The following is a 24,377-nucleotide window of genomic DNA, read 5'->3' as shown; positions in this document are numbered from 1 at the left end:
TTGGCAATGTTAGCTGGGAAATGAAGAAATTGTAGTCCAACAGTTTTGGAAGAAAAAAGATTAGGGAAAGCTATGCTAATCCTTAATTGCTGGGAGATGTATATACGCAGCCAGAATAAATTTTAATTCAGATCTGGATGCATAGCCATATTACAGTTTTCATCTAGTTCCCATTTAATTTGCTGATACTAATCACACAGTGATCACTACAAATAAAATGAAATTAAAATGTACTGGACACAATATACTAGACTAAATGCACTATGAAATGTATCTAATTGAAATTTACCAGTGTGGCCCCTCACTTACTAGAACATTACTTGGACAGAACCATAGTACTATTTACTTTATCTAAGTTCCCATATGTAAAGTATTTGGCATCTAGGTGGTTCTGGCTAATCCACATGTTGTCAACGCTGCAAATATTGTATATTCTTGCTTTTGATAATATGCAGAATTGTCTGGTAAATATGGGGTTAATAAAGAGCAGAAGGGGCATTGGGGATAAAGCCCGGGAAAGAAAGAGGAAGAAAACATTTGACCTTCACACTAATTGGATAGTGTGAGATATGACGGCTAATTTAGGGAGGGAACATGCTGATAATTTAACTGCTCAGAGGAAGAGAACTTAGATCCTAGCATCCCTCCGCTGTGCCTGTGCCGACATTTTGTAACAATAAAAGACTTTTATGAAAACAAATGCCTGGAAGTTCTTTGGAATGTTTCATTAGCCGGAACCACAACACATGTCTTGCATGAGCAGGAACGGAACTTTTAATTTCCTAAGAAAGCCTGCTAAATTTCTCTCACTTTTTTCTGTCCTGCATATCTCATCCTGCATCACTGTAGAAAGCCTACTGATCCTCAGGAACAGATTTGTGGCAAAGGTGAACACGTGACCGAAAAACTATGGGCACAATTCCACTGAATCCAGTCTCTTCTGGATTCCAGTCAGTACAAATTTAAAGTTAAGGTCCATAAACACTTGTTGGTCTCAGTAGCCAAAAAATAAGCTTCATTCCTTTACTGTATTATCATGTTTTTAAAACAAACCTCTCTTCCCTGCAACATACTCTACACATTGTAGTAAGACAAACCAGGCTGCAATCCTTTCTTTAGAGCTAAGTAGGAGGACTATCTGCTACTTCACTTTCAAAGTATTTCAATGGCCTTGCTCACCAGAGAAATCATATGTCAGCTTTTACATTATAAGTAGCTTAAGAAAAAAAGTAACAAGTTATTACAGACTTATTTAAGTAGTTTATTTCTTGCCATTTTCTTAATGTTCTCACAACACTATTTTTTCTTTCAAGAGCATCATCTTATTGAAGAGAATAGCTTATGCCCATAACAAATGTGAATGAGTAGAAAATCTGATTTTCTCATTAGTCTCTTCATGTCATTATCCAAGTTCTCTTACCGTTCTTGATGTAGGAGGAGCCGATGGACTCGTTAGTGACATAATTTCTTGTATGGCAAGTCTCAGTTTTAACCTATGTAAAGGATTACTGATTCCAATTTCACGCTGTATTTCAGTATCCGATAAGGCTGACATTATAGCACCACTTTTCACATTTGCACGGCAAGCAGCCACATACCAAGCTGGCATCCCAACCCATAACTGGAAAAAAAAATACAGAAAGGTATATAATTACTTAAAAGTTTCAAATTAAAGGAATTATTATTTGAAATTGAAAAGATTTCTTACCTCTAGCCAGACAACCACTGTGGGGCCATCCCATTGAGCAAAAGGCAGACCCTGCCTCCGAGCTTCTTCAAGAAGTTCATGCCTAAGAAAATCAGCAACGTACATTAATATATTTGCTTCACTACTGCCCGCTATAATCTTTCTTCCTTCATTAATTTTATTACACATTATCGGAAGCTGCAAATTCCTCCCAAGTTGAGTAGAACTGTTTGTCCCTTTAAAAGCCAAATAAGTCATGAAGGAGAAGTTTCTAACCTAAAAGTTTTCTTAATATATTGGGACTTACTTTTTTTGCAGTTTTCTATTCTTTTCTGCTTGTCCTCCAAGTTTTCCAAGCCCCAAACCATCTTGAGTTGAACTTTCTGCTTCTAATACACTAACTGTAAGAAACAGTAATTATAGTGATAAATATCTTCTCTAATGTTTCTGAATTAGTGTTAGATATGCATAAAAAGGAGAAGGCACATCTCCTATCATTTTGTCTGCTGTCCAGCAATCAATGCACTGCTATCTTAATTACTTAGTGACTTTAAATTCATATTATTAATGAATTTAATTCGTATGTTAACTATTGATGCTATGTATATTGTTGGGGGGTAATTAAATTCAAAGTCATAATTCATATCTCAGGAGCTGCCACAAAGAAGAGGGAGTCAAGCTATTCTCCAAGGCGCCTAAAGGCAAGACAAGAAGCAACGGATGGAAACTAATCAAGGAGAGAAGCAACCTAGAACTAAGGAGAAACTTCCTGACAGTGAGAACAATTAACCAGTGGAACAGCCTGCCTCCAGAGATGGTGAATGCTCCAATACTGGAGGTTTTTGGGAGGAGACTGGACAGCCGTTTGTCTGAAATGGTGTAGGATTTCCTGCCTGAGCAAGGGGCTGGACTAGATAACCTCCAACGTCCCTTCCAACTTTATTATTATTATTTTAGGAACCCTAAATGAAATGCAGCCCTTGAAACTAAAGTAATTGTGTCCTCTCTAGCATGGCCACTTGCAAGGGACTTCCCTAATCATCCTTGTTAATATGTGCAAATATAGGAGACAGCTTTGCTGGGAGTACTGCTTATATGAGAGGAGTCTTGAATTGTAGCAGCTCAAGTATAAAATGTTTACGAACATCCAGACCATAAAAGATCTAGATCCAAAAAATACAAAAATTAGCACTTTCACACAAAATTATATAGTTATTAAGTTCCTGTGACCCATGACTTTGGTACATATCTGAGAAATATGTATATTTTTATAATTATCAGTATGTGTAGTAGAGTTAACTGTATTATTTAAGTTAGGTTCTGCTAATTTGAATAACGTAGACATAGAGTCTATATTATTCAAATTAGCAGAACCTAAATAATACAAAAGACAACTGTCTTTTGCCAGAAATTGACTATAGTTTTTACTTCAAATATTACAAGTAAGTAATTTGCATAATAGTTATCCTAGCATTTATTCAACTTTTATATTTTGGATTAGTAATATACCAACCTTGTCCCAGGATCTCTTTATTCATCTGTCCAGATCGACCTTTTTCTTTCTTACCAAATAGGCGGCCAATTGAGGATTTGATCCCCTTCTTTTTAGGAGCTTTGTGGAGAGAATCTTGACTGCTATTACTGCTACTGGGATTGCTTATCTGTCCATCTTGAGAGCCTGTAGAACTGTAGGACACAAAATTGTTAAGCCATTTCTAAAGTATTCATTACTCATACCTATTCTAATCCAAGATCATTCAGTTAATAAGTAATAAATACAAATATATTTTAATGACACAGTACACATTCAGCCTAAAGTGCAAAATGAAGACCATGTTTTTAATTAATTAATTAATTAAGTTGATTTTAAAGTAAATTTTTGACTTGATGTTTATTAAAACCATCGTAACAGAATTTTTTAAGGAAATTTCTACATAAATTTGAAATTGAAACCAATTATAACATCACCTGAACTTCTATCACTTTTAAAATCCAATAGAAATACATAAATAGAGAATCCATCAATATAAATAATTATAATTACTACTGTGAATTCTTTCAGTTAATTGTATTTTAAATAACTATGGGAAATTAATTATTTCTGACACATTTTGTTATTACACTATAGTTTACTACTGCTATTATTAAAACATTTCTAGACTGTTTTGGTGCTAACAAAGACCCCTAATTAATTTATAATGTAATCAAACCCAATCTATTTACTAAAATACTATTAAAGAGAATTATATTAACACAAAAAACCCCCAGAGAAGTTGCAAGGTGTCAACTTCAATATGTGAATTAAGCAAAACTGAAAATCAGATCGAATAAGACTACTAGCAAGCTTGACTACTATAACCACTTTCAGATACAATTTCTCAGTACTCCCAGATATGGTTCTAAAATTATTTTTTATTGTTTTTGAACTGGTAAAGCCATAAAAATGGGAAGTTAATTCAAAAGGAAGCAGTGTTGCAACTATTCAGTCCAAAAGCTGTTTAAAATTTAGGTGATAAATTTAATTTTTTTAAATTAAAATCCATTTAGATCTTATGATTAATTTTAAGTAAACAGAAATGCACCAAGTCAGCACAAATTCGAATGGGATCTTTTCCCCCTAGAACTGTGTTTAGCATTGCAGCTTTAGTTTGGTATCTGAAAGTCATGGAAATTATGAAATTTGCCACAAGTAGAAAGCACCTGTTTGCCACCTTATCAAAGAATGTGAGGACAAAACGTTGTATTAGTACAGAAAAGGGAAGAGCAGTGATACTAGGAGCAAGAGGGTATAATGCCTCCAAGAATTATCTCAAATAGTCTAGAACACAGGGTAGCAACCTGCGGCTCCAGAGCTGCATGCGGCTCTTTGTGCCTTCCCCTGTGGCTTTCAGCCACCTCTGCCATTTGCAGAGAGAGACAGAGACAGAGAGAGGCACTTGCGCTTCCCTGCTTCTCTGTCTCTCTCTGTCTCTCTCTGTGTGTAAAAAAGAGTGGACTCACTGTGTTCTCTGACAAGCTGAAAATCTTTTTGGGCGTGGCTCCTCCCTTTGCTGCATCTCTGTAGGAAGCAGGAAGCACAGGAGAGAGCTAGCTAGCCCAGCTATGCTGACTCAGGAATTCAGGGAATTGAAGTCCATGAGTCATAAAAGAGCCGAGGTTGCCTACCCCTGAGCTTGTTGGAGAACAGCTTGAAGCCAGCTTGCCAGGTGAGCAGAAGATCGGAGAGAGGGAGAGAGGGGGGGAGAGAAAGAGAGAGGAGGGAGAGAGAGGAAAGAGAGAGAGAGAGAGAAAGAGTGTTGGGGAAGGGGATTGGCAGACCAAGGGCAGAAAGAAAAAGAGAGAGAGAGAGGGAAGGAGAGACAGAGAGAGAGAGAGAGCCTTTTGATATCTAAAATGAAGATAACACTGCATATATCCTTTTTTACCTTTATGACATATATGTGTGTGTGTGTGTGTGTATGTATGTACGTACACACACACACACACACACACACACACACACACACACATAAAAGGTAAAAAAGGATATATGCAGTGTTATCTTCCTTTTAGATATCAAAAGGGTTTTGCGGCTCCCAGTGTTTTGTTTTTGGTGGGAAACAGGTCCAAGTGGCTCTTTAAGTGTTTTGGGTTGCCTACCCCTGGTCTAGAAGACAAACTGCCAGCAAAAGTAAAGGTCTCCACAAATGGGGAAAAGAGGTTAAAAAAAGAGAACATTTAGAAAACAGGCAGCAATGCAAACTGGTCTTTGGAGGCCAAAGGAACAAATAACATAACCATACAAAGTTGTTTGTGATACAAATCTCGATCTTTATTCAAAAGACTTACTTTCGAAGATCTCTTATATCTTCCTGGCTCATTGTATGCAAAGCTCCTTTATAAGATTTATCCAAATGCAGTGATCGAGGTGAAGAAGGTGGTGAGGTCTCACATTTTATTGTAGCCTTGTCATCTCTAACTTCTTCTCTAGAAACTGGAGACTAAGAATGAATGCAACTTAAGTATGTCTTGCATCTTAAATTAAGATATGAAAACAGAGCATTTTAACTATTACAAATTTCTCTGTCTTAGAAATTGCTCTTTTCATAAGTGAAGATAAATTATCTCTCAAGAAAGCTATACAAATAAGAAGAGGTGTTTATAATTTTTTATCATAAGTAGGTATGATAATACACAAGGAACAATGTACCTTGCAACTGAACTATATAAATTTGAAATTACTTTTGGAAGATCTGAAGTGACTTCCTGAAATTAATACAGTGGTTCTCTACCTTTTTAATGCCGCGACCCCCCAACCGGTCGTAAGTTGAGGACTACTCAACCGGTCGTAAGTCGAGGACTACTCAACTGGTGCAGCACCGTTTGCAGAATGGGACTTTTGGCGGGCTCAGCAGGGCAGAGACAGCCTGGACAATTCCTATTGGCTTTTGAAAGCCAATAGAATTAGACTCTATTCAAGAGAGTCTATTCTATTGGCTTTCAAAAGCCAATAGAATAAAAGGGAGTAGCACAGCTAAGGAAAAGGGGGGAAAAATGGCGGACTGCGTTGTTTGGCGACCCCCGTGAAATGGTCGTTCGACCCCAAATGGGGTCCTGACCCACAGGTTGAGAACCACTGAATTAATAGGTAGAATTCGATAGAGCATTTTACCGGATTTCTTTTTTTCTTAAAACTTTCCAAAAAAACAGAAATGTAGAGATTTGAAGTAAGGTCTTGTAAAGGAAATAATGTTGTAATATGTATATTTAGTTTTTCAGTAACCATTGACAAGCATCACTACTACATTTATTTCTAATCTTTTAGGAATGCAAGTGATCTGAAGGTTTATGCAGCTAAAAGACAAGACATTTTCAATGCAGTATACAATAAGAAGGGATACAAAATTAGATCCCATGTTTCTACAGCAAGCTGGCCCACAGAAATCAGAAAAAGAAGAGTTAACGTGAAATGCACTACAATCAGAAATGCAGACCTTTAACTACCCAATCATTCTCTAGATTGAATCCAAACATAGCTACATCTAAAAGTCAAAGTGATTTCCATTTCATTTTAGTAATACTTACTAAAATCTGATTTGGGTAGAGGTTAGATAGCATGATGCTGCCATTGTTCTTTTAAAAAAATCTAAAGCAGAGAAACGGGATGTACGAAAATCCTTACTCTACATATAGGGTTTTGGCCTACACTGTACCTTTTAAATTATTTTGTTCTTTGACGAGCAAATATGTAAATACACTACCCAGTTTCTATCTCTGCTTTTCAATGAAGAAAGGCTTAGTGGGATGTATGTATCTGGAGAATAAGCAAACAGCAAAGATGGACATATAGAAATAATTTGCATAATTAGGAGTGGTCATGTTGACCAAGGCATTTCACACACACAGACACACACACATGCATACAATGTATAATACTAGATTCAACATAAGTCTGCTATTGAAGCTTTACCTTTCTATGGTGTTTCCTTAAATCACTAGGCTGACAGATGCATGCAAAGAAGAGAAAGTAAAATAAAGCAGATTGGTAGATAATTTCAATTTTAAAAGAACTAACATAACATTCTACGATTATTTGGGGAAAGTGAAGTAAAATACCAAGTAAGCCTTTTGACTAAATTGTTATATTAACTAGAAAATATCTTTGTCCTAAAAGCATGGCTATGATTTGTAGGGTTTCCCCCCCCCCTTTGCAGACCAGTTTAAATATAATCAATCTTGGAGGTCAGTCTTAAGGGCTAGTAAAAAATAGAAAGAAATCTTTAACTAGCTATAAGGAGTAAAAGTATATTTTTACCCTAAAAACACTTGGATCCTTAATAACTAAACATTTCAATAAAAATATATATTTATAAGTATGAGGATTCTTGGGGATCTTGCAAGAAAAAAGACTGAAGCAAAGATATTGTTCTAATTCTTATATACAGAAAAAAGAAGAGTTATGATTTCTCTTACAACAGAATCCATGGTTACAAAGTCTCCATCAAATCAAGTTTAACTCTTGGTAACTTCATAGAGAAATTTATGTAACTTTCTTGAAATCAAAGAGGAAGTGGTTCCCTATTGCTTTCCAAGATCACTATCCTATTTTCCTGGTATTTTGGAGGCCTTCCATATAAGTACAGGTAGACCTCGAGTTATAACAGTTTATTTAGTGACCACTCGAAATTACAGTGGCACTGAAAAAAGTGACTCATGACTGTTTTTCAGACTTCCATTGCACCATCCCCAAGGTCATGTGATCAAAATTTAAATGCTTGGCAACTGACTTATATTTGTGATGGCTGCATGTCCCGGGGTCATGTGATTACCTTTTGAGATCTTCTGAACAGCAAAGTCAATGGGGATGCCACTCCATTTAACCGAGTTACTAACTTAACAACTGCAGTGATTCACTCAACAGCTGTGGTCAGAAAGGTTGTAAAATAGGGCAAAACTCACTTGCTTAGCAACTGTCTTGCTTAGCAACTGAACTCTTAGGCTCAATTGTAGTGATAAGGCGAGGACTGCTTGTACTAAACAGGTCCAACCTTGCTTAGCTTCTATGCCCAGTCAAGAGGGAAAAAGAATTTAGGACAAGTTGCATTTTGCAAAACACAAAATTGTAGCTAAGTCTACAATTCAGAAGTTGATGAGACCATTTAAGTTACAAGTTCCATCACTCCCTACCTGTTGAATTCAATTCTTAAAGATGTAATAATTATTTAAAAATAAAACAAAACAAAACCAACCCAAATGTACTGTATTGTGGAAAAGCTGCTAATAATGTCAAAGAAAACAAACTACATTTCATTAGATACAATTTGCTACCAGTTCCAAACATAAGCTAAATCTCAGGTTAAAGTCCTATCAATATCTCATAATGAAAAAAAATGACTTTCATAATCAAGATGTAGAGGCAGGTCACATAGTCATAACCTAACTAATAAACTGATATGTCTCTCTGTGTATGTACAATCAGGTTTTAATTTATGCACATAATTTCTTTGCTCTTTTGCATAAAATATGATTAAAGAAGCCAGAGTTAAGGTTACTAGCTTCAGAACTACTTTCTTATAAGACAAGAAATCATAGTTAGGAGATTCCTGTTTTTTTTTTTTAATTTATTGCTAAGACATAAATCAAGGCGTTCCATTCACAAACAGTGCCATAAACACCATGTAAAGTGGGGAAAATATTAGAGATGTATTTTCATATAGGGGAAGGAAAGAGAAAAGATGAAACAGGTAATACTTACTAATGTCATAATTCCTAGTCTGTCCACTTCTCGAGCAGGACTGTGTGGCATTCTTCGAGGAGTAGAAAGCCCACTTCCTGGTGGAGAGGAACCAGAAAGGTTTCCACTAGGAAAGGGAGGTGGGATAGAGTTCATTGATCGGAATCGACCAGGATTGTCTAAATTCCCACTATCAACACGACTTTCTATCTCCTCTGCTCTTTGCTCAGTGTTTTCCTTTTCTTCTTGGATCAATCTAAAGAATTAAGAAATGATGCAATTCATAAAACCAAAGCAACGCTACAACCAACAAATACAACAGTTGGCATATATAGAATGTATCTACAGCCCAATGCAACTTTGGGAAAGGACACACATTTAAACACCAGGCAGAACGAAAGTAAATAACTGCAACCTACATAATGAATTTGTTTATCAATGTCTCTTATATTACTTTAAATATACTTTCATGTAATATTAAATTATTTAATTACAGGATTAATCTTAGGGTCTATGTAGAAGTGCTTGATACAGTTGTAGGAATAAAATGGAAACACACTTTTCAAATAACAACCACTGATATTATTCCATTGTGTACAAACTCCAGTCCATTGGAGTTAGGTGACCAATACATTAAATAAATAAATACAATTATCAATTACAATCAAAAATAATTTATAATTGTTGCAACTTAACAAGTACTTTCCTTAAAGATTCACTGACAATACAATTAGTTGGGATAAATAAGTTGTAGTAGCTGCTTATATATGCTCTATATAATGAAAGCTAACCAACTAATATTCTGTTTCTTAATAACACATCACTGAAGAAATGGTTATTTAGTTTCAGATTCTTACAGTAAGAGCAGTGCTATTTTGGGGGAAATGAAAAAGATGCTAAAAACTTTGCTTGCTAATTCTACCCAATAGAAAATAAGCTTCTTTACACAGACCACTGCCTTAATCTTCCTGTTTTTTCAATATGTTAGGTACAATGAATTGGAAAGCAAAAAACAAAAAAAAGGTATTGATAACTAACTCATCTCATGGATTTCAACCCTTAAAATATTAATTTATAGATTTCTGATAAAACTCATGGTGTGGGCTGGGTTATCTGAGGGAGCCTCCCCCCTATCCTCAATTACATCTCTTACCCCATCAGATCTGGCAAAGAGGGCACACTATAGTCTTGTCCATCAGTGAATTACATTTGGCAAGTCCCAAGACACAAGCATTCTTTGACATAGCACCTTCTGGAATCTTCTCTCCCCTCCCCCGCAACGAGTGTGTTTAGTTCCATTTTACTTATTATATTTATATGCCACTCATCTCGTATCCAGAATGACTCCATCCCTTTCAACATTCTGCAAAACCTGCCAATAGTAGTGGCCAAAATTGTGAAAACCTTTTGGGAAAAGTGTATTTTTGAGGTTTGATGGCTAGTAACACCACTTTTTTTTTGAGTAGGACCATAAAATTATATATCAATGGAAAGATAATTTAATCAAGAATGCAATGCAACAAAGTTTGTTCAATTATCTGTACTGTATTCTATGAAAAGTTATAGCCAAATAACCAGAAAAAGGAAGCACAACTTGCTTAGGTGTATATCAGGTAGCTTTCCTTCATCTGATTGTAGCCAATGAGCAAGAGTGCTTTGACAGCCAATCAGGTGTCATCTTGTTTTGGCAATGAGCCAATCAGATCACAGTGGGATTCAATTATTAATGTCATGTATTGAAGCTGAGAGGACATTTGTCAGTGTGTTATATGATTGCTATCAAGTTAGTTGGGCTTTTTGTGTTCTTTCATTTAGTGAGCTTGTAAAACGTAATAAAATTAAAGTAATGGTGCAAAGAGTTGACTGGTTGCCCAGAAAGTGATGTAAAATAGTATTATTAAGTGAACAAGGCTACAATTATAAAGAAATTAGAAGAAAAATTGGTGGAAACTTAACCAAAGGTAGCATTTCTATTGTACACTTTTCCCAAAAGGTTTCCACAATTTTGGCCACTACTTGGCCTGGCGGTCCCTTGCTTACTGTATTTAATATCATCCTCTCCTGTTTTGTGTGCCTTTTTTAATTATTTTTTTAATTGTAACTTTTATGTATTTACTAGTTTTTAACTAAGTGTTGTACGGCACCCAGAGTCACTTTCACATTCCATTATGAGGGATTGTTGGTGCTCTCTGAGTTAGTTGTTTTCTTGCAGATGTTTCATTAGGCAAACTAGGTAACATCGCTACAAGAAAACAAGCTCAGAGAACACCAAGGACCATGAGCTACAAATATTCTCCTTTACTGTTTCATCTTTCTGTCTATATTTAGTCATGTTTATTCTCCAGGTTTAAATAATGTTAAGTTCTTGTTCCCTATTTAACACTAACAAAAGTAACTAAACTCTGGCTGACATAGAGTGAAGTACTAATATTTTTAGCTGCGCCTACAGGTCAAGCCACTGAAAGGAAGCCAGATTTCTAATGTTACGAGAATAAAAGGACATTAGTGAACTTCAAATGTAATATTGAAAAACAATGACAAAAATTAATTTTGTACCTAATTTCTTTATTGATGGCATCCAATTGCTCCTGAAGCATCATGGCTAAGGTCTGGGCATCTGCCTGACCACTAGGTGACAAGAGATCAACTGAGCTGAATATAGTTTCTCTGTCCTCTTCACCATCTGAGATATCAGCATCACTCTCAAAGGCTTGTGCAACATTTGCCAATACACTTGCTTGTTGTGCACGTTCCCAATCTTGCTCATTAAGAGTCTGAACCTATTTAAAATACATGATTTCAGCTGTAATTTTAAATATCTCTTCCATTTAAAAATATATATATAAAGTCTGTATAACTTCACTTACATGCTGCAGAAATCAATCACAACAGTAGTATTTAGAATGCAATAAAAGCAAAACAAACATTATTAGATTATATTCACAGGACATACTTTATGATTAAAAATTAAGAAAATAAATATATAAATGCAACATTACTTAGTGCGTCAATCATTGCCCCAATCCTGTTTTTTTCTTTCTCCTTTATCAGGCAGAATTCATAAACCAACACAAGCTTTATTTTATAACCCAGGCTTGTAAAGAAGAAACGAAACAGGATTAGATAATTTACTCAATAAACCACACATACAACTTGGTCTTGATCCATTAGAATCCCAGTTTATGTGAATAGAGCATATAGGCTGGATCCAGATTTCCCCAATCAAAATTTCACTTAAGAGCAATAGAAGCAGGGGACATTTTTTAGTAATTCATCCAATGCTTTCTATGACACTTGAAAATGGGCTGGTCTTCTAAAAACAATGTGGGAGGTGCTATGGAGGGAACAGGGAATCCGCAAGTATCAACCCTTTTCTTTCATCTATCAGGAGTCAAGGCTGGATCTGACTCCACAAAAGGAAATAGTTTTAAGTTATGAAATAGTAAGTCTAGATCAGTGGTTCTCAACCTTTCTAATGCCGTGACCCCATAATACAGTTCCCCATGTTGTGGTGACCCCCAAGTGGGTGTGGCCACCAATAAGAGGGAGTAGGACAGGTAGGGAAAAGGGAAAAAAATGGCAGACAGCGTGGTTTGGCGACCCCAGTGAAATGGTCATTCGACCCCAAATGGGGTCCCGACCCACAGGTCTAGATCCAGCCTCTATGCACAATGCTTTGTGATGCAGTGGTGAAGTTGTTGGATTAGTACTTAGGAGATCAGATTCAAGTCTATCCATAGTCATGGAAGCTCACTGGGTGATTTTGGGCCAATCACTATGTGTCTAAGCCCAACCTACACTACTGGGCTGTTCTTGTAGAATAACAGTAGGGGAAAGTGCTATATAAGCCACCTTGAGCTCCTGGAGAAAAGGCAGGATATAAATGAAAGAATCAAAATAGCAGATGGAAGAGAACCATCATTAAAATATCTCTGTTTCTAGTTTCCCTGTAAGCAATGTTGAAATTAACTGTCTTATCTGTTTAGCTCTACAAACAGAGTGCCAATCAAACATTTAAAACCAGCTGCCCAACTTTGGGAGCTGGTTGCAGTAATCTATGGTAAATTATCAAGCAAACGTTCCACCCGAATCTTACTTCTGTAGGTGGGCTGAGGGAAGATTAATTTTGCATACTTAGTACAAATCATTTTGAATTATTAAAGTATTGTTAAGTAATGAATAGTCTTATTATTGATTTATAAATATAAATATACACATGCACTGAAGTCTGCACAATTTTGCCTTTCTTTTTTTTTTTTGAAAATTTTTGAAATTTTACAAGACAAATCCCCTCCCCAAACCCCCCCAGCCTCCCGTACCCTCCCCCAACTCCCCAAACCTCCCTAACCCTCCCCTGGACCTCCCAGAGTTGATTACAGGCTTATCCAAAATATTTCGAAGAAAAAAAAAAAAGAAAAAACTTAAAACACATATAAAACTTAAAACACATATAAATCCTAAACAAGTCTAGATATTTTAAATTAAATAGATTATCTCTAGAAAGTAATAATCATTAAGCACATTATAATATACTCTAAACATCTTCTAATCATACTTATAATATTATCCATCATTCTATATAAGTTCCTCCCAGAACACAATTTTAAACACTACTTTCTTTGAACATCTATAACTATAATATAAAATCTATTTTAAATCATAAACAAATCTAAATACGTTTAATTAAACGAGTTATACTCCCTCCAAAACACAGATTCAAACATTACTTAAGGTTATATTTTGCAATTCATATTCTTATCTGCCTCATGCATCAAGGCTTTCAAATAACAGCTGCTTCAAATGCATGTTTTAAATACCTGAACCTAAAATACATAGTTCTTAATCATGTAGCAGGACAAGCTACATGGAATGTTGTTTACAATACAATACAATACAATAATAAAATAAAATAATAAAATAAAATATAAAAATAATAAAACAATAAAATAAAATATAAAAATAATAAAATGATAAAATAAAATAAATAAAATAATAAAACAATAAAATAAAATAAAATAATAAATAATAAAATAAAGAAGTTTCAGGGCAAAAAGTCCTCCTCAATAAAACAATAAAAGCAACAACAGCACAGCCCCAAACCACCTATACATTAGATAAAAAAGCAGGCAAATCTTTGAAGACTTATATCAATAAACTGAACCAATTTTGTCTAATGGTTAATGTAATAGACTGGGAGCAGGGAAACTGCTTTAGGCAAAGAAACCAACTTAGTGATCCTGAGCCAGTCACTTTCTCTCAGCCCTAGGAAGATAAACAATGGCAAAAAATAACTTCTGAAAACATGTAGTTGATATGGATCAAGACTGACTTGAAGGTAAATTAATAAATAAGTATTTTTAAAATGGTGCACTAGCTTAAGCTATTTTAAAAAATATTTGCTTAAATTCCAACTTACCCTTGAAGGCTCATCTCGCAGAGCTGCTAAGCGTCCTTTCTGTGGACGTCGTAGAACTGAGGTGCTGTAGGAATCTGTCTGATTGTCTGCTATAACTGAAGGTGCCAGTGGATATCTAAAATCTGGTACACTACCTAAATGTGGCCTACTGAAATTAAAACAGAGGCAGATTTAGCATTAATAATTACTCTCCTATACGTTTCAGTTAGTTGTTGACAATGAAATGGATTAATTTAGCGCATCTTGAATGCAGAACGATTTTCACTAATAATTATACCTATGATGAAGAGCAGGGCCTCTGATCCTCAACTGGTCATTTTCAGCCCTTATTGCTTCAACGTTTACTACCAACTGATCCTGTGGGGAAAAAAGATTATTCACATAGCTTAACATTACAGGTGTATACTTTTTCAAACATATTCAAATATTTTAGATAATTCTAAATTTTAAATTTGAATGTCTTTTGAATAAAAATTAAAATATATTGTGTTATCACCCAAATACTCTTCATTCTTTCATTATTGCTGTAAATAATCTACTGGTTTATCAAACACAGGCTTTGAAAAAAAAAGATTAGTGAAGCAAAACAGTTAAGTTCCACAATCAGCTATAGTTTTGATATCATTTTTTTTAAAAAAACAAAACGTACAATAATAAAAAATAAAAAAATTCACAAATTGTGCAGAATGACTATTATCTTTGGGCTACTACATTATACTTGGTATGAAACCGTTAAAATTATGGAAAATGAAATATTATTGTTAGTGCAGAAATAATTGCAACAAAAAAGGCATAATATATTAAAACTTCACAAAAGTAAGAGTCTCATTTTTATTTTATTTTATTCATTACAACTTAAGACAACATTTTTATTTTCATCTAATACCTTTTCATTTTGAAGCTCCTCCACTTGTTTCTTGGTACTTTCAATTTCACGGAGAAGGGAATTCTGGATATTAAATTTAATACAAAAGTTAATTAATACAAAGAGCTGTTAAGATTTGGGTCTGCATTTTTTAAAGAATACCTTTCTACTATTTTACTTTTATGATTATAACATATTTAATTCTGCCACCCATTCTAGTTGATATACACACTCTTTGCACTCATTCTGCTAAACAAGATCCTATGTTTTCTACATATTTAAAAATGATATAGACATTTATTTCTTGATCTCCAGATGCTAAGTTTCAGGATAGGAAGTTGCATAATAGTTAATTCAGTGCATTATATAAGTAGATATAATTGCTTTTTGTTATCAATGAAGGAGAGATTGTCATAATAGATTGTTATCACTTATATCTATTAACAGCTGGATAGATAGATAGATAGATAGATAGATAGATAGATAGATAGATAGATAGATAGATAGATAGATAGATAGATATAGAGAGATAGGCAAGCAGGCAGGCAGGCAGACAGAACTTTATATGTTTATAGTCTTTACAAATATGTTTTATCAATTTATCAAGCATCTACTGCACTTGAAGTAATATTCATTCATATTTAAAATTACTTTATCTTCCAGAGCTGCCATTCTTTCTTTAAGGTGAAGCTGAAGTCTTTCATTAGATTCAGATAAAAGTTTATCAACTGTATCAGATAAACGTTTATTATGTTCTTCATTCATCTTTTCTCTTTGACGGGCCTAAATAAGAGGAATAGGAGGAAGGTAAAAAATAAATAACAAGAATGAGCACCACTATCTTTTGCATACTTAATGTATAAACCTACTTATATATACTTAATGTATAAACTCTGTCAACCGTGGATTTTTATCTTTTTCTAATAGGATTTATCTTTGTCTTTCCAAACATGATAGCTCATACATTTTATATCATGACATCTAAATTAACTATTTTGAAAAGCCACATGAAGATTGGTGGAAATGATGGCCATTTGTTCATATAGTCACTAAATGCCAATCCTGACTCCATTGAAAACAGTTGTGTGATTTTAACATTAATATTTAATTATAGGCAGCTAATTCTGTTCCAACTTACCCTTTAGTGCTACCTAATGTTTTTTACTAGTATTTCATGTATACTCCTAAATAAGTTTTACCCATCTTATTTCAACTTCATGCAGATTAGTAATATAAGCTTTTCTATGCCAACCTGAAATTCATCGTTGATTTTTTTTTATGCCAGAGAAAAGAAACACAATGTCCTCCCTGTAATGACATACCCTTAATAGTTCTTGATTTTTTTCTTCTAGCTGTGTTTCCATTTGTCTCAATCGTTCTTCAATGTTTCCGTGTCTTTCTTCAGCCTGCCATTTTAAATAATACTGGTAATTAAAATCTAAGAATGCATCAGAAGAAAAATATTAGCAAACAAGTATATCATGCTGTATGAGACTGCTATTTTTGTTCACACACTGCAAGATGTTCAAGATATATTACTGCCAAGGCTGGATGAATTCATGCATCAAATGAGCAATTTATTTTCTCACTCCATAACATCTTGCTATGATGACTGAAGCAACAGGAAATCTTGACAAAAGAGATACATTTGCATTATGCATCTCAGAAAAAAAAATCTCTATTATCTTCCCCACATTCATTTTAATGTGTGAAGTTTTTTTTAAAAAAAACAAGCAATAGCAAGCAGAAATAAGGACTTAAGTCCTTTGTGTAAATTCTACCTTCCTAGACTGGGAAGTATATTCGAACAGATTAACATCTTTAGTTGCCGAATTCCGAGAAGGCAAACAGTCAAGCTACAAAAATAAGGAATAGAATGGTAGCAAGAAAAAAATGAAATGAAAAGACATCAAGAATTACTTTTAAATATTGGATACAAAATTGCTGGAGTACTTAATTTATTCTATTAAGAACTGGAAAAAGATTTTATAAGTCAGTATTCAAATCAGGCACAAAAGGCTATTTCAACATCTTCAAACCAATTAAAAACAATGAATTGCTATACCAAAGGATTAGAAAGCAAGATAAAAATAGAGAGTAGATCAGGCAATTTTAATTACCTGGTTAAAAAAAATTGTAAATACAAGAAAATCCAAATGATCAAGAACCAACCATTTCTAGTAAATATATATCTTAACACCCAGCCTACCTTACTAAGTGCAGCAACTCTCTGAGCCAATTCAGCCTCTACTTCTGGCAGAGTTTCAGCTTTTCTCAGAGTTTGCTGCAATTTTTGTTCAGCCAGTTCCAATCGTTCTTGTAACTGCCTATTCTTGTCTTCACTCTAGAAGCAAAAATAAAGTTGCTTGTAGCAACAGCTGCAGACATACTGTGTGACATTTCAATAGTTTTCCATTAGCAAAAGAAACATGTGAGCAAACTGAGATGGGAAATTATACAGGACAGGTCCTGTGCAATCACTGAAATTATATGCAACACAGCATTCAGAAGTAGGTTTATTATTAAAAATATTTGATTTCTCATTTAATAGGGAATAAAAACTAAAATTCCACAACAAATTAAAGTTTCCTTTTAATATATTTTTCCAGATATATTACTAGATTATCTTAAAAACTGTTAGAGTAACTGTTACATATAAAATGCAGCACAAAAAGACTTCCTTTGTTATCTCCCTATACACATATTAAAATTTGTGGTTTCTGGAACTAAATTTGGATGGATTTGAGGGTACCACAACAAGGAGGTAGATCTTATTTTAGAAGGGGTGTCTTTCTACTATACATTCTCAGGATACAGAAATTATCATGTAGGCCACAGCCAGCTGTACACTAAATATCCAGTATTAGCTATAAACTGAATTTTTGAACTGACTATAACTTTTCTGAGCTAAATAATTTAAAATATTTACAAAACACATGATATGGTATCCCAGGTCATATTCATTCACTAACGTTTTTGGTTTAGTGAATATGTTTGGAATTTTAAGAAAATAAGCAGTGCTCTGTTGGATCAGACCCCTGGCCCATCTAATTCAGCAGTCTGTTCTCACAGCAGCCAACAACTGCACAAAGAAGCTTACTTGTCTCTTAACAGATGGCTTTCAGAAGCTGTCACACTACCATCCAGGCTATAGCTACTGATCCCCATGATTCCCATGAACTGGTCCAACCTTTTTTTGAAGCTAATCAAGCTGGTAACCAGCACCACATCTCATCAGGGTGAATTTCAAAGTTGAATTACACATTGTATAAAAAACTTCCTGGCTGCCCTAATTGAATACTGGGATTCAATTTTATTGGGTAAAACTGAACTTTTGCAAAAGTGCTACAGATGCCACTGCAAAATATTTAAATTCCTGTTTATGAAAGTGATGATGCTTTATCTCCTTCATCCCAAAGCCATCTACGATTGTGACAGCACTGCAACTGATGGCAAGCAACCCACTTTTTTTTCCCTCTCAAAAGCTTTAGGAGGCCTGCAAATTCCATTCTGAAAAACCCAAGAATAGCCATTCCCTGAAGATCTCCACAGAAATCCCAAAGAAGAGGCATTTTTGTTGAGGGAAAAATATAAAATATGGAAAGGATACAACCTCCTTATAGCTACAAAACCTGAGACAATCCGCACTTTTTCTGGGTTTTCAGATTTAAAGTCTTTCCTTTCCTTTCCTTTCCATAGGGGATTTCATTTATAATTTAAATTTTCAAAAAAAAAAAATATGGTTAACAAATTTGCATAAATTTCATCCATGTCAAATTAGCTTGAATTATTAGATACCCCTCTCCCAACCCCAAACTTTTAGTATTAATTTATGGAAACCTCAAAGTATTATTTAAATAATAAGTTTACCTGTCGATGCAATGAATCTTTGTTAGCAATTTCATTTTCAAGTTTATCATTAAGATCATGCACAGATGTAGCTTCACGTTGTGCAGCGAGGTAGCGTTTTTCAAGAGTTGTAATTCTTTCTTCCATATCTTCCTTCTGAGCCATTGCCTAAATTAACATTGTCAGAAAATTACAGAAATATATATATTCTCCCTCCATTACGTGTTTAACAGGTTGTCTTAAAACAAAATTTAATAGCTTTTATTATAGAAACCCAAGGGAATGATCCCAAACCAAGTGCTTACATCAGACCACAAGATATGCTTTAACTCACGGGGAAAACAAATATACAGAAAAGTGAATATAATTAATTTTTTAAATCATAATAAAAAGTAATTTATTCTTACCTCTCGTACGTCTCTTTGCAACTTGGTGTTCATTTCCTCAGATTTGATTAGATCTTTTCTAGCAGTATCAAGATCTTCTTCCAGTTCTGCTACTCTATTAGAAAGGGCAGTAATTCTTTCTTTCATTTGTGACTGTTCTTTAGTTTGCTTTTCTATGATATCTTGAAGTTCTATTACTTTAGCAAGATCTTCATCATGATTCAAAGAGCCAATGGAAGATCTCTATTCAGAGGAGGAAAATGCCACTGTTAATTTTAAAAAAACCTTCAACATCATGAAAGCATAAATATGTGCCATATAATTTCTCACACTAAACCAGAGGTCCCCAATTTTTCTGGCTTGGCGACCTGGCACAAGGGGGGAGGGGAGATAGTTCCGTGCAAGTGGCAGAGCTCCATTTGCACAAGCACAAGCTCCTGCCACTCACAGCTCCACTCAAGCAAGCAGTGAGCGCTTGTGGAGCTCCACTCAAGAGTAGAGCTGCATGCGCCCACGCACTCTACTCGCATGCGCAGATCCGCTCATATGAGCGATGGGCACTTGCGAAGCTCTGTTCGTGTGAGGGGAGCTGCGCACACAAGTGGAGCTCCGTGTGCATTCGCCCTCACACATTGCTCGTGTGGCCCGGTTTCAAACTGGCCTTCTGTTAGTGAGCCACAGCCCAGGGGGTAGGGACCCCTGTACTAAACCACTGATTCAAGTGAGAACAAAAGAACTAATAGCTTGTTCTTACTACTTTTCGGGATTTTTTTCACTGTGGACTTCTGGTCCTCAGAAATTCAAGAACCAGCCCAAAACATTTTTTTGCCTGAAAATGTTATTTCTCTTATTACTTGAACATCCCCTATAAAAAAATGGTACAGTTAGTCTTCGACTTACAATACTTTACTTAGTGACCATGCAAAATTACAATGACATTGAAAAAAGTGACTTATGACTGTTTTCCACAGTTACAAACTTCAGAATCCTCATGATCACGTGATCAAAATTCAGAAACTTGGCAAGTGGTTCACATTTATAATTGTTACTGTGTCCTGAGATCATGTGATCACCTTTTGCAGCCTGGTGGCAAGCAAAGTCAATAGGGAAACCAGATTCACTTAACAACCAGGTTACTAATTTATTAAGTGATTGTTAAGTGATTCACATAACAACTGTGGCAAGAAAGGTCATAAAATGGGGCAAAAGTCACTTAACAACTGTCTCACTTAACAACAAAAATTTTGGGTTCAATTGGCAAGTTGAGGATCTCCTGTATATGGATCAAATGATCAAGAAAATAATACATTAAAATAGCTTACTTGCTCTTTTTTTCACTGGAATGATTTGGAGAAATAAGTGAGATTGCTGTATCATAAACAAATTTTTTCCTCTCAAAAAATTGAATGAAAAGGCAAATGAAAAGATGCTTTAAACATACCTTCCCATTAGTGCTAGGTATATTCTCCTGATCATGATTAATATCAGGCATTCCATCAGCTTGTGTTCTTTTCTGATTGTTTTGTTCTTTTAAAATCATTAACTGGAATAAAATAAAATAAAATAAAATATTATATTAATTGACCTGCTATATTTCAAATAGAAAAAGGAACATTTAACAAATAATAATTATTTGCAGTGATAATATTCACAAAATATATTCATGAATGGATAACAATGCCCTTGATTTTAAAGAATTTTGACTAATTCTTATAATCTATTTAGAAGATATTTATCAAGTAACAAGCCTGTCTTTAAAACATAATACAATAAAAAATTCTAACAATAAATCAGCAATTGTCTTATATTTAACTAGTAAACAAGATTGGTCAACTGATTTTTAAGGTAAGCTAAAACATTTTAGGTATCTGCTAGTGAAAACTCATTCCTTGATATTCCTGTGCAATATCCTTCCTAGATAAGTACGTGTGGTTCCAACTGTATTGCAGTTTCAATTTTAATTCCATGCACTCCCCCCCAAAACCCCAGATTTGGACCCACCCATTTCAGTTATGTTATGATATCACTAGCCAAATTTCTCAATGCCAAAAAAATTGCCAAACAGCCACTGGCTACAAGAAAGCTTTCCCTTCTCTTGATAGGTCCTATGTAAATCTGACATTTTTCAGAACCAGTAGTCTGACTTAGTTTTTTGGAAATAACTTACCTCTTTATGTGTAGTACCTAGTTCTTCCTCCAACAAACTACATCGTTCAAGTGCTACTCGTAACCTTTCTCTTACCTAGGAGGTTAAAGTTAAAATATAAACACCAAACAATTCTGCTAGCATTAGATGCTGAAATATTCAGTAGCTATCAATAATAAATGTATATCAGTAATGTTGGTGAATGGGGATAAATCTTAAAAACAACACAAATTATCAACATACTTCCTATGACTGAAACCATCAAGTGATTAAGGAAATCTAATAATGCCATTATGCATTTCCTATTGCTTTTGCCTCCAGTCCCTAATCAGCTTTGTTGCTCTTCTCTGTACTCTTTCTAGAGTCTCAACATCTTTTTTACACTACGGTGACCAAAACTGGATGCGGTACTCCAAGTGTGGCCTTACAAAGGTATTACAAAGTGGTATTAACACTTCACGTGATCTTGATTCTATCCTTCTATTAATGCAGCCTAGCACTGTATTGACTTTTTTGGCAGCTGCAGCACACTGCTGGCTCAGATTTAAGTGATTGTCCACTAGGACTCCGAGATCCTTCTCACAGTTACTACTATTGAGCAAGGTACCAGCTATACTGTACCTGTGCATTTGGTTTTTCTTGCCTAAATATAGAACCTTACTTTTTTTACCATTGAATTTCATTTTATTAGATAGCGCCCAATGTTCAAGTCTGTCAAGATCCTTCTGTATTTTAAGCCTATCTTCTGAAGTGTTTGGCTATTCCTGCCAGCTTGATGTCATCTGCAAATTTGATGAGTTCTCCATCTATCCCCTCATCCAAATCATTGATGAAGATGTTGAAGAACACTGGGCCCAGAACAGAGCCCTGGGGCACCCCACTACTCACTTCCCTCCATGTAGATGCGGTTCCATTGAGGATCACACCCTGAGTAAGGCCGGTCAGCCAGCTATGAATCCATCTGGTGGTGATGCTGTCTAACCCACATTTTTCTATCTTATCAAGAAGTAGGTTATCAAATACCTTTCTAAAGTCCAAGTAAATTATATCCACAGCATTTCTCTGCTCCCCTAATTTTGTCACCTGGTCAAAGAATGCAATAAGATTTGTCTGGCACAATCTATTTTTGATAAACCCATGTTGGCTTTTGGTAATGACTTTTTTTGCCTCTAGATCAGGGCTTTTCAACCAGTGGTATGGGTACCACCTGTGGTACATTGGCACCTTGCAGGTGGTACGCGACCATCCTAGAAAAGTGGTAGCGGGGGAGGGGAATGAGCTGAACCGGTGGCAGCACCACACAAGTCTGAATGAGAGATGGCTGGAGTTGCAGGTCTGTCAGGGCTCAGCGGAAGCGCCAGGATCAGTGCTGCTTTCCAGCTGATCGGCACTTCTTCGGTACTGTCAGGGCTCAATAGAAGCACCAGGATCAGCACCAGGCTCCAGCTGGAGCTCGGCGCTGATCCTGGTGCTCCTGCTGAGCCCTGAAGAAGCACCAATCAGCTGGAAAGCAACACTGATCCTTGCGCTTCTGCTGAGCCCAGAAGAAGCGCCAATCAGATGGAACGTTGCAGCATCTCCAGGGTCTTGTGATTTACATTCAGATGCTTGGCAACCAATTGATATTTATGACGGTCACAGTGTCACAGGGTCATGTGAAGTGACCAAAACCTGCTACAACCACCCAGCAAACGGGGGGGGGGAATAAAAACCAAACACCCTCCCACCCCTGCTGCCAATCCTCACCAGAAATGCTCACTACAATGAAAACCTCGGACAGGAGGAAGAGCGCCGCCGGGTGGGCAGGCAGGTGTCTTGCTCAGCTGTGGCTTGGGGGGCACTTTTTTCAGTGCCATTTTTTTTTGTTATCAAGTTTTTGACACCTTGCTAGGTGACTGGTGGTACTCTGATATTGCCATATCGTAAAAGTGGTACAATGGGTAAAAAGGTTGAAAAGCCCTGCTCTAGATGTTCGCTGATTCATTGCTTATCTTTTTCAGAATCTTCCCAGGTATTGAGGTCAGGCTGATAGGTCTGTAGTTTCCTGGATCCACTTTTTTTTTTCTTTTTTGAAAATGGGAACTACATCAGCTTTTTTCCTGTCCTCGGTTAGTTCCCCAGTTCTCCAGGATCTTTGAAAGATATAGTTCAGTGGTTCTCAGATCACATCTGCTGGTTTCTTCAGAACCTTGGGGTGTAATCCATCTGGTCCTGGTAATTTCAACTCGTCTAGGATGGATAGGTACTCACTTACCATTTTCTTGCCTATCTTAACTTGTGTTTCTAATCTGTTTTTTTACAGTACTATTTTAGATAGGTTGGACTTTTTTTTCCCTTTGTGTAAAAACAGATACAAAAAACAAGTTAAGTAGTTCTGCTTTCTCCCTGTTGCTTGTCACCTTCTTGCCACTTTCTCCCACTAATGGACCAATCATCTCCTTAATGTTTTCCTTGTTTTTTTACATGTTAAAAGAAGCTATTTTTATTATTTTTGACTTTTGTCACAAGCCTTAGTTCTTTTTGAGCCTTAGCTTTCCTCATTTCATCTTTCCAGGCTCGGGCTATTTGCTGATATTCTGCCTTAGTTATGTGTGCCCCTCTTTCCACTTTTTATACTTGTCCTTTTTGTCTTTCAATTTATCAGAGAATTCTTTATGCAGCCATGCTGGTTTCTTTTGAGAGCTGTTATTTTTCTTCTTCGTTGGTGTTGTGCTAGACTGGGCTTTTATAATTTCACTTTTCAAAATTTCCCAAGCTTCTTAAGTTGCTTTCCCCTTGAGGATTCTCATTCATGGGATCCTTCCTAAGCTTTCTC

At 35.6% G+C, this 24,377-nt stretch overlaps 1 protein-coding gene across 7 annotated transcripts in view; it reads right to left on the bottom strand.

The window, feature by feature from the left end:
- PPFIA1 (PTPRF interacting protein alpha 1) overlaps positions 1-24,377 on the bottom strand; it is a 58,569-nt gene that overhangs the window by 12,584 nt on the left and 21,608 nt on the right. For 5 of the 7 annotated variants that reach the window (XM_039356815.1, XM_039356818.1, XM_039356816.1 and 2 more), the window contains 18 exons: positions 21,584-21,658; positions 20,858-20,959; positions 19,438-19,659; positions 19,052-19,198; positions 17,391-17,525; positions 16,504-16,587; positions 15,833-15,964; positions 15,203-15,265; positions 14,594-14,673; positions 14,317-14,464; positions 11,457-11,680; positions 8,922-9,156; positions 7,137-7,166; positions 5,516-5,667; positions 3,201-3,373; positions 1,995-2,088; positions 1,709-1,790; positions 1,421-1,621 (listed from right to left, as the gene is read on the bottom strand). In XM_039356815.1, the coding sequence (XP_039212749.1) occupies positions 1,421-1,621; positions 1,709-1,790; positions 1,995-2,088; positions 3,201-3,373; positions 5,516-5,667; positions 7,137-7,166; positions 8,922-9,156; positions 11,457-11,680; positions 14,317-14,464; positions 14,594-14,673; positions 15,203-15,265; positions 15,833-15,964; positions 16,504-16,587; positions 17,391-17,525; positions 19,052-19,198; positions 19,438-19,659; positions 20,858-20,959; positions 21,584-21,658 (2,379 nt within the window). The remainder of the gene's footprint in view (positions 1-1,420; positions 1,622-1,708; positions 1,791-1,994; positions 2,089-3,200; positions 3,374-5,515; positions 5,668-7,136; positions 7,167-8,921; positions 9,157-11,456; positions 11,681-14,316; positions 14,465-14,593; positions 14,674-15,202; positions 15,266-15,832; positions 15,965-16,503; positions 16,588-17,390; positions 17,526-19,051; positions 19,199-19,437; positions 19,660-20,857; positions 20,960-21,583; positions 21,659-24,377) is intronic. The other 2 variants (XM_039356817.1, XM_039356820.1) reach the window with 1 other exon arrangement.

Source organism: Crotalus tigris, unplaced genomic scaffold, assembly GCF_016545835.1.
Source record: "Crotalus tigris isolate CLP2741 ecotype Arizona unplaced genomic scaffold, ASM1654583v1 scf7180000018831.1652172, whole genome shotgun sequence".
In the NCBI taxonomy this organism is placed as follows: Eukaryota; Metazoa; Chordata; class Lepidosauria; order Squamata; family Viperidae; genus Crotalus; species Crotalus tigris.
The sequence above is the reverse complement of the archived record's forward strand: the minus strand, read 5'-3'. Positions and strand labels throughout refer to the sequence as shown.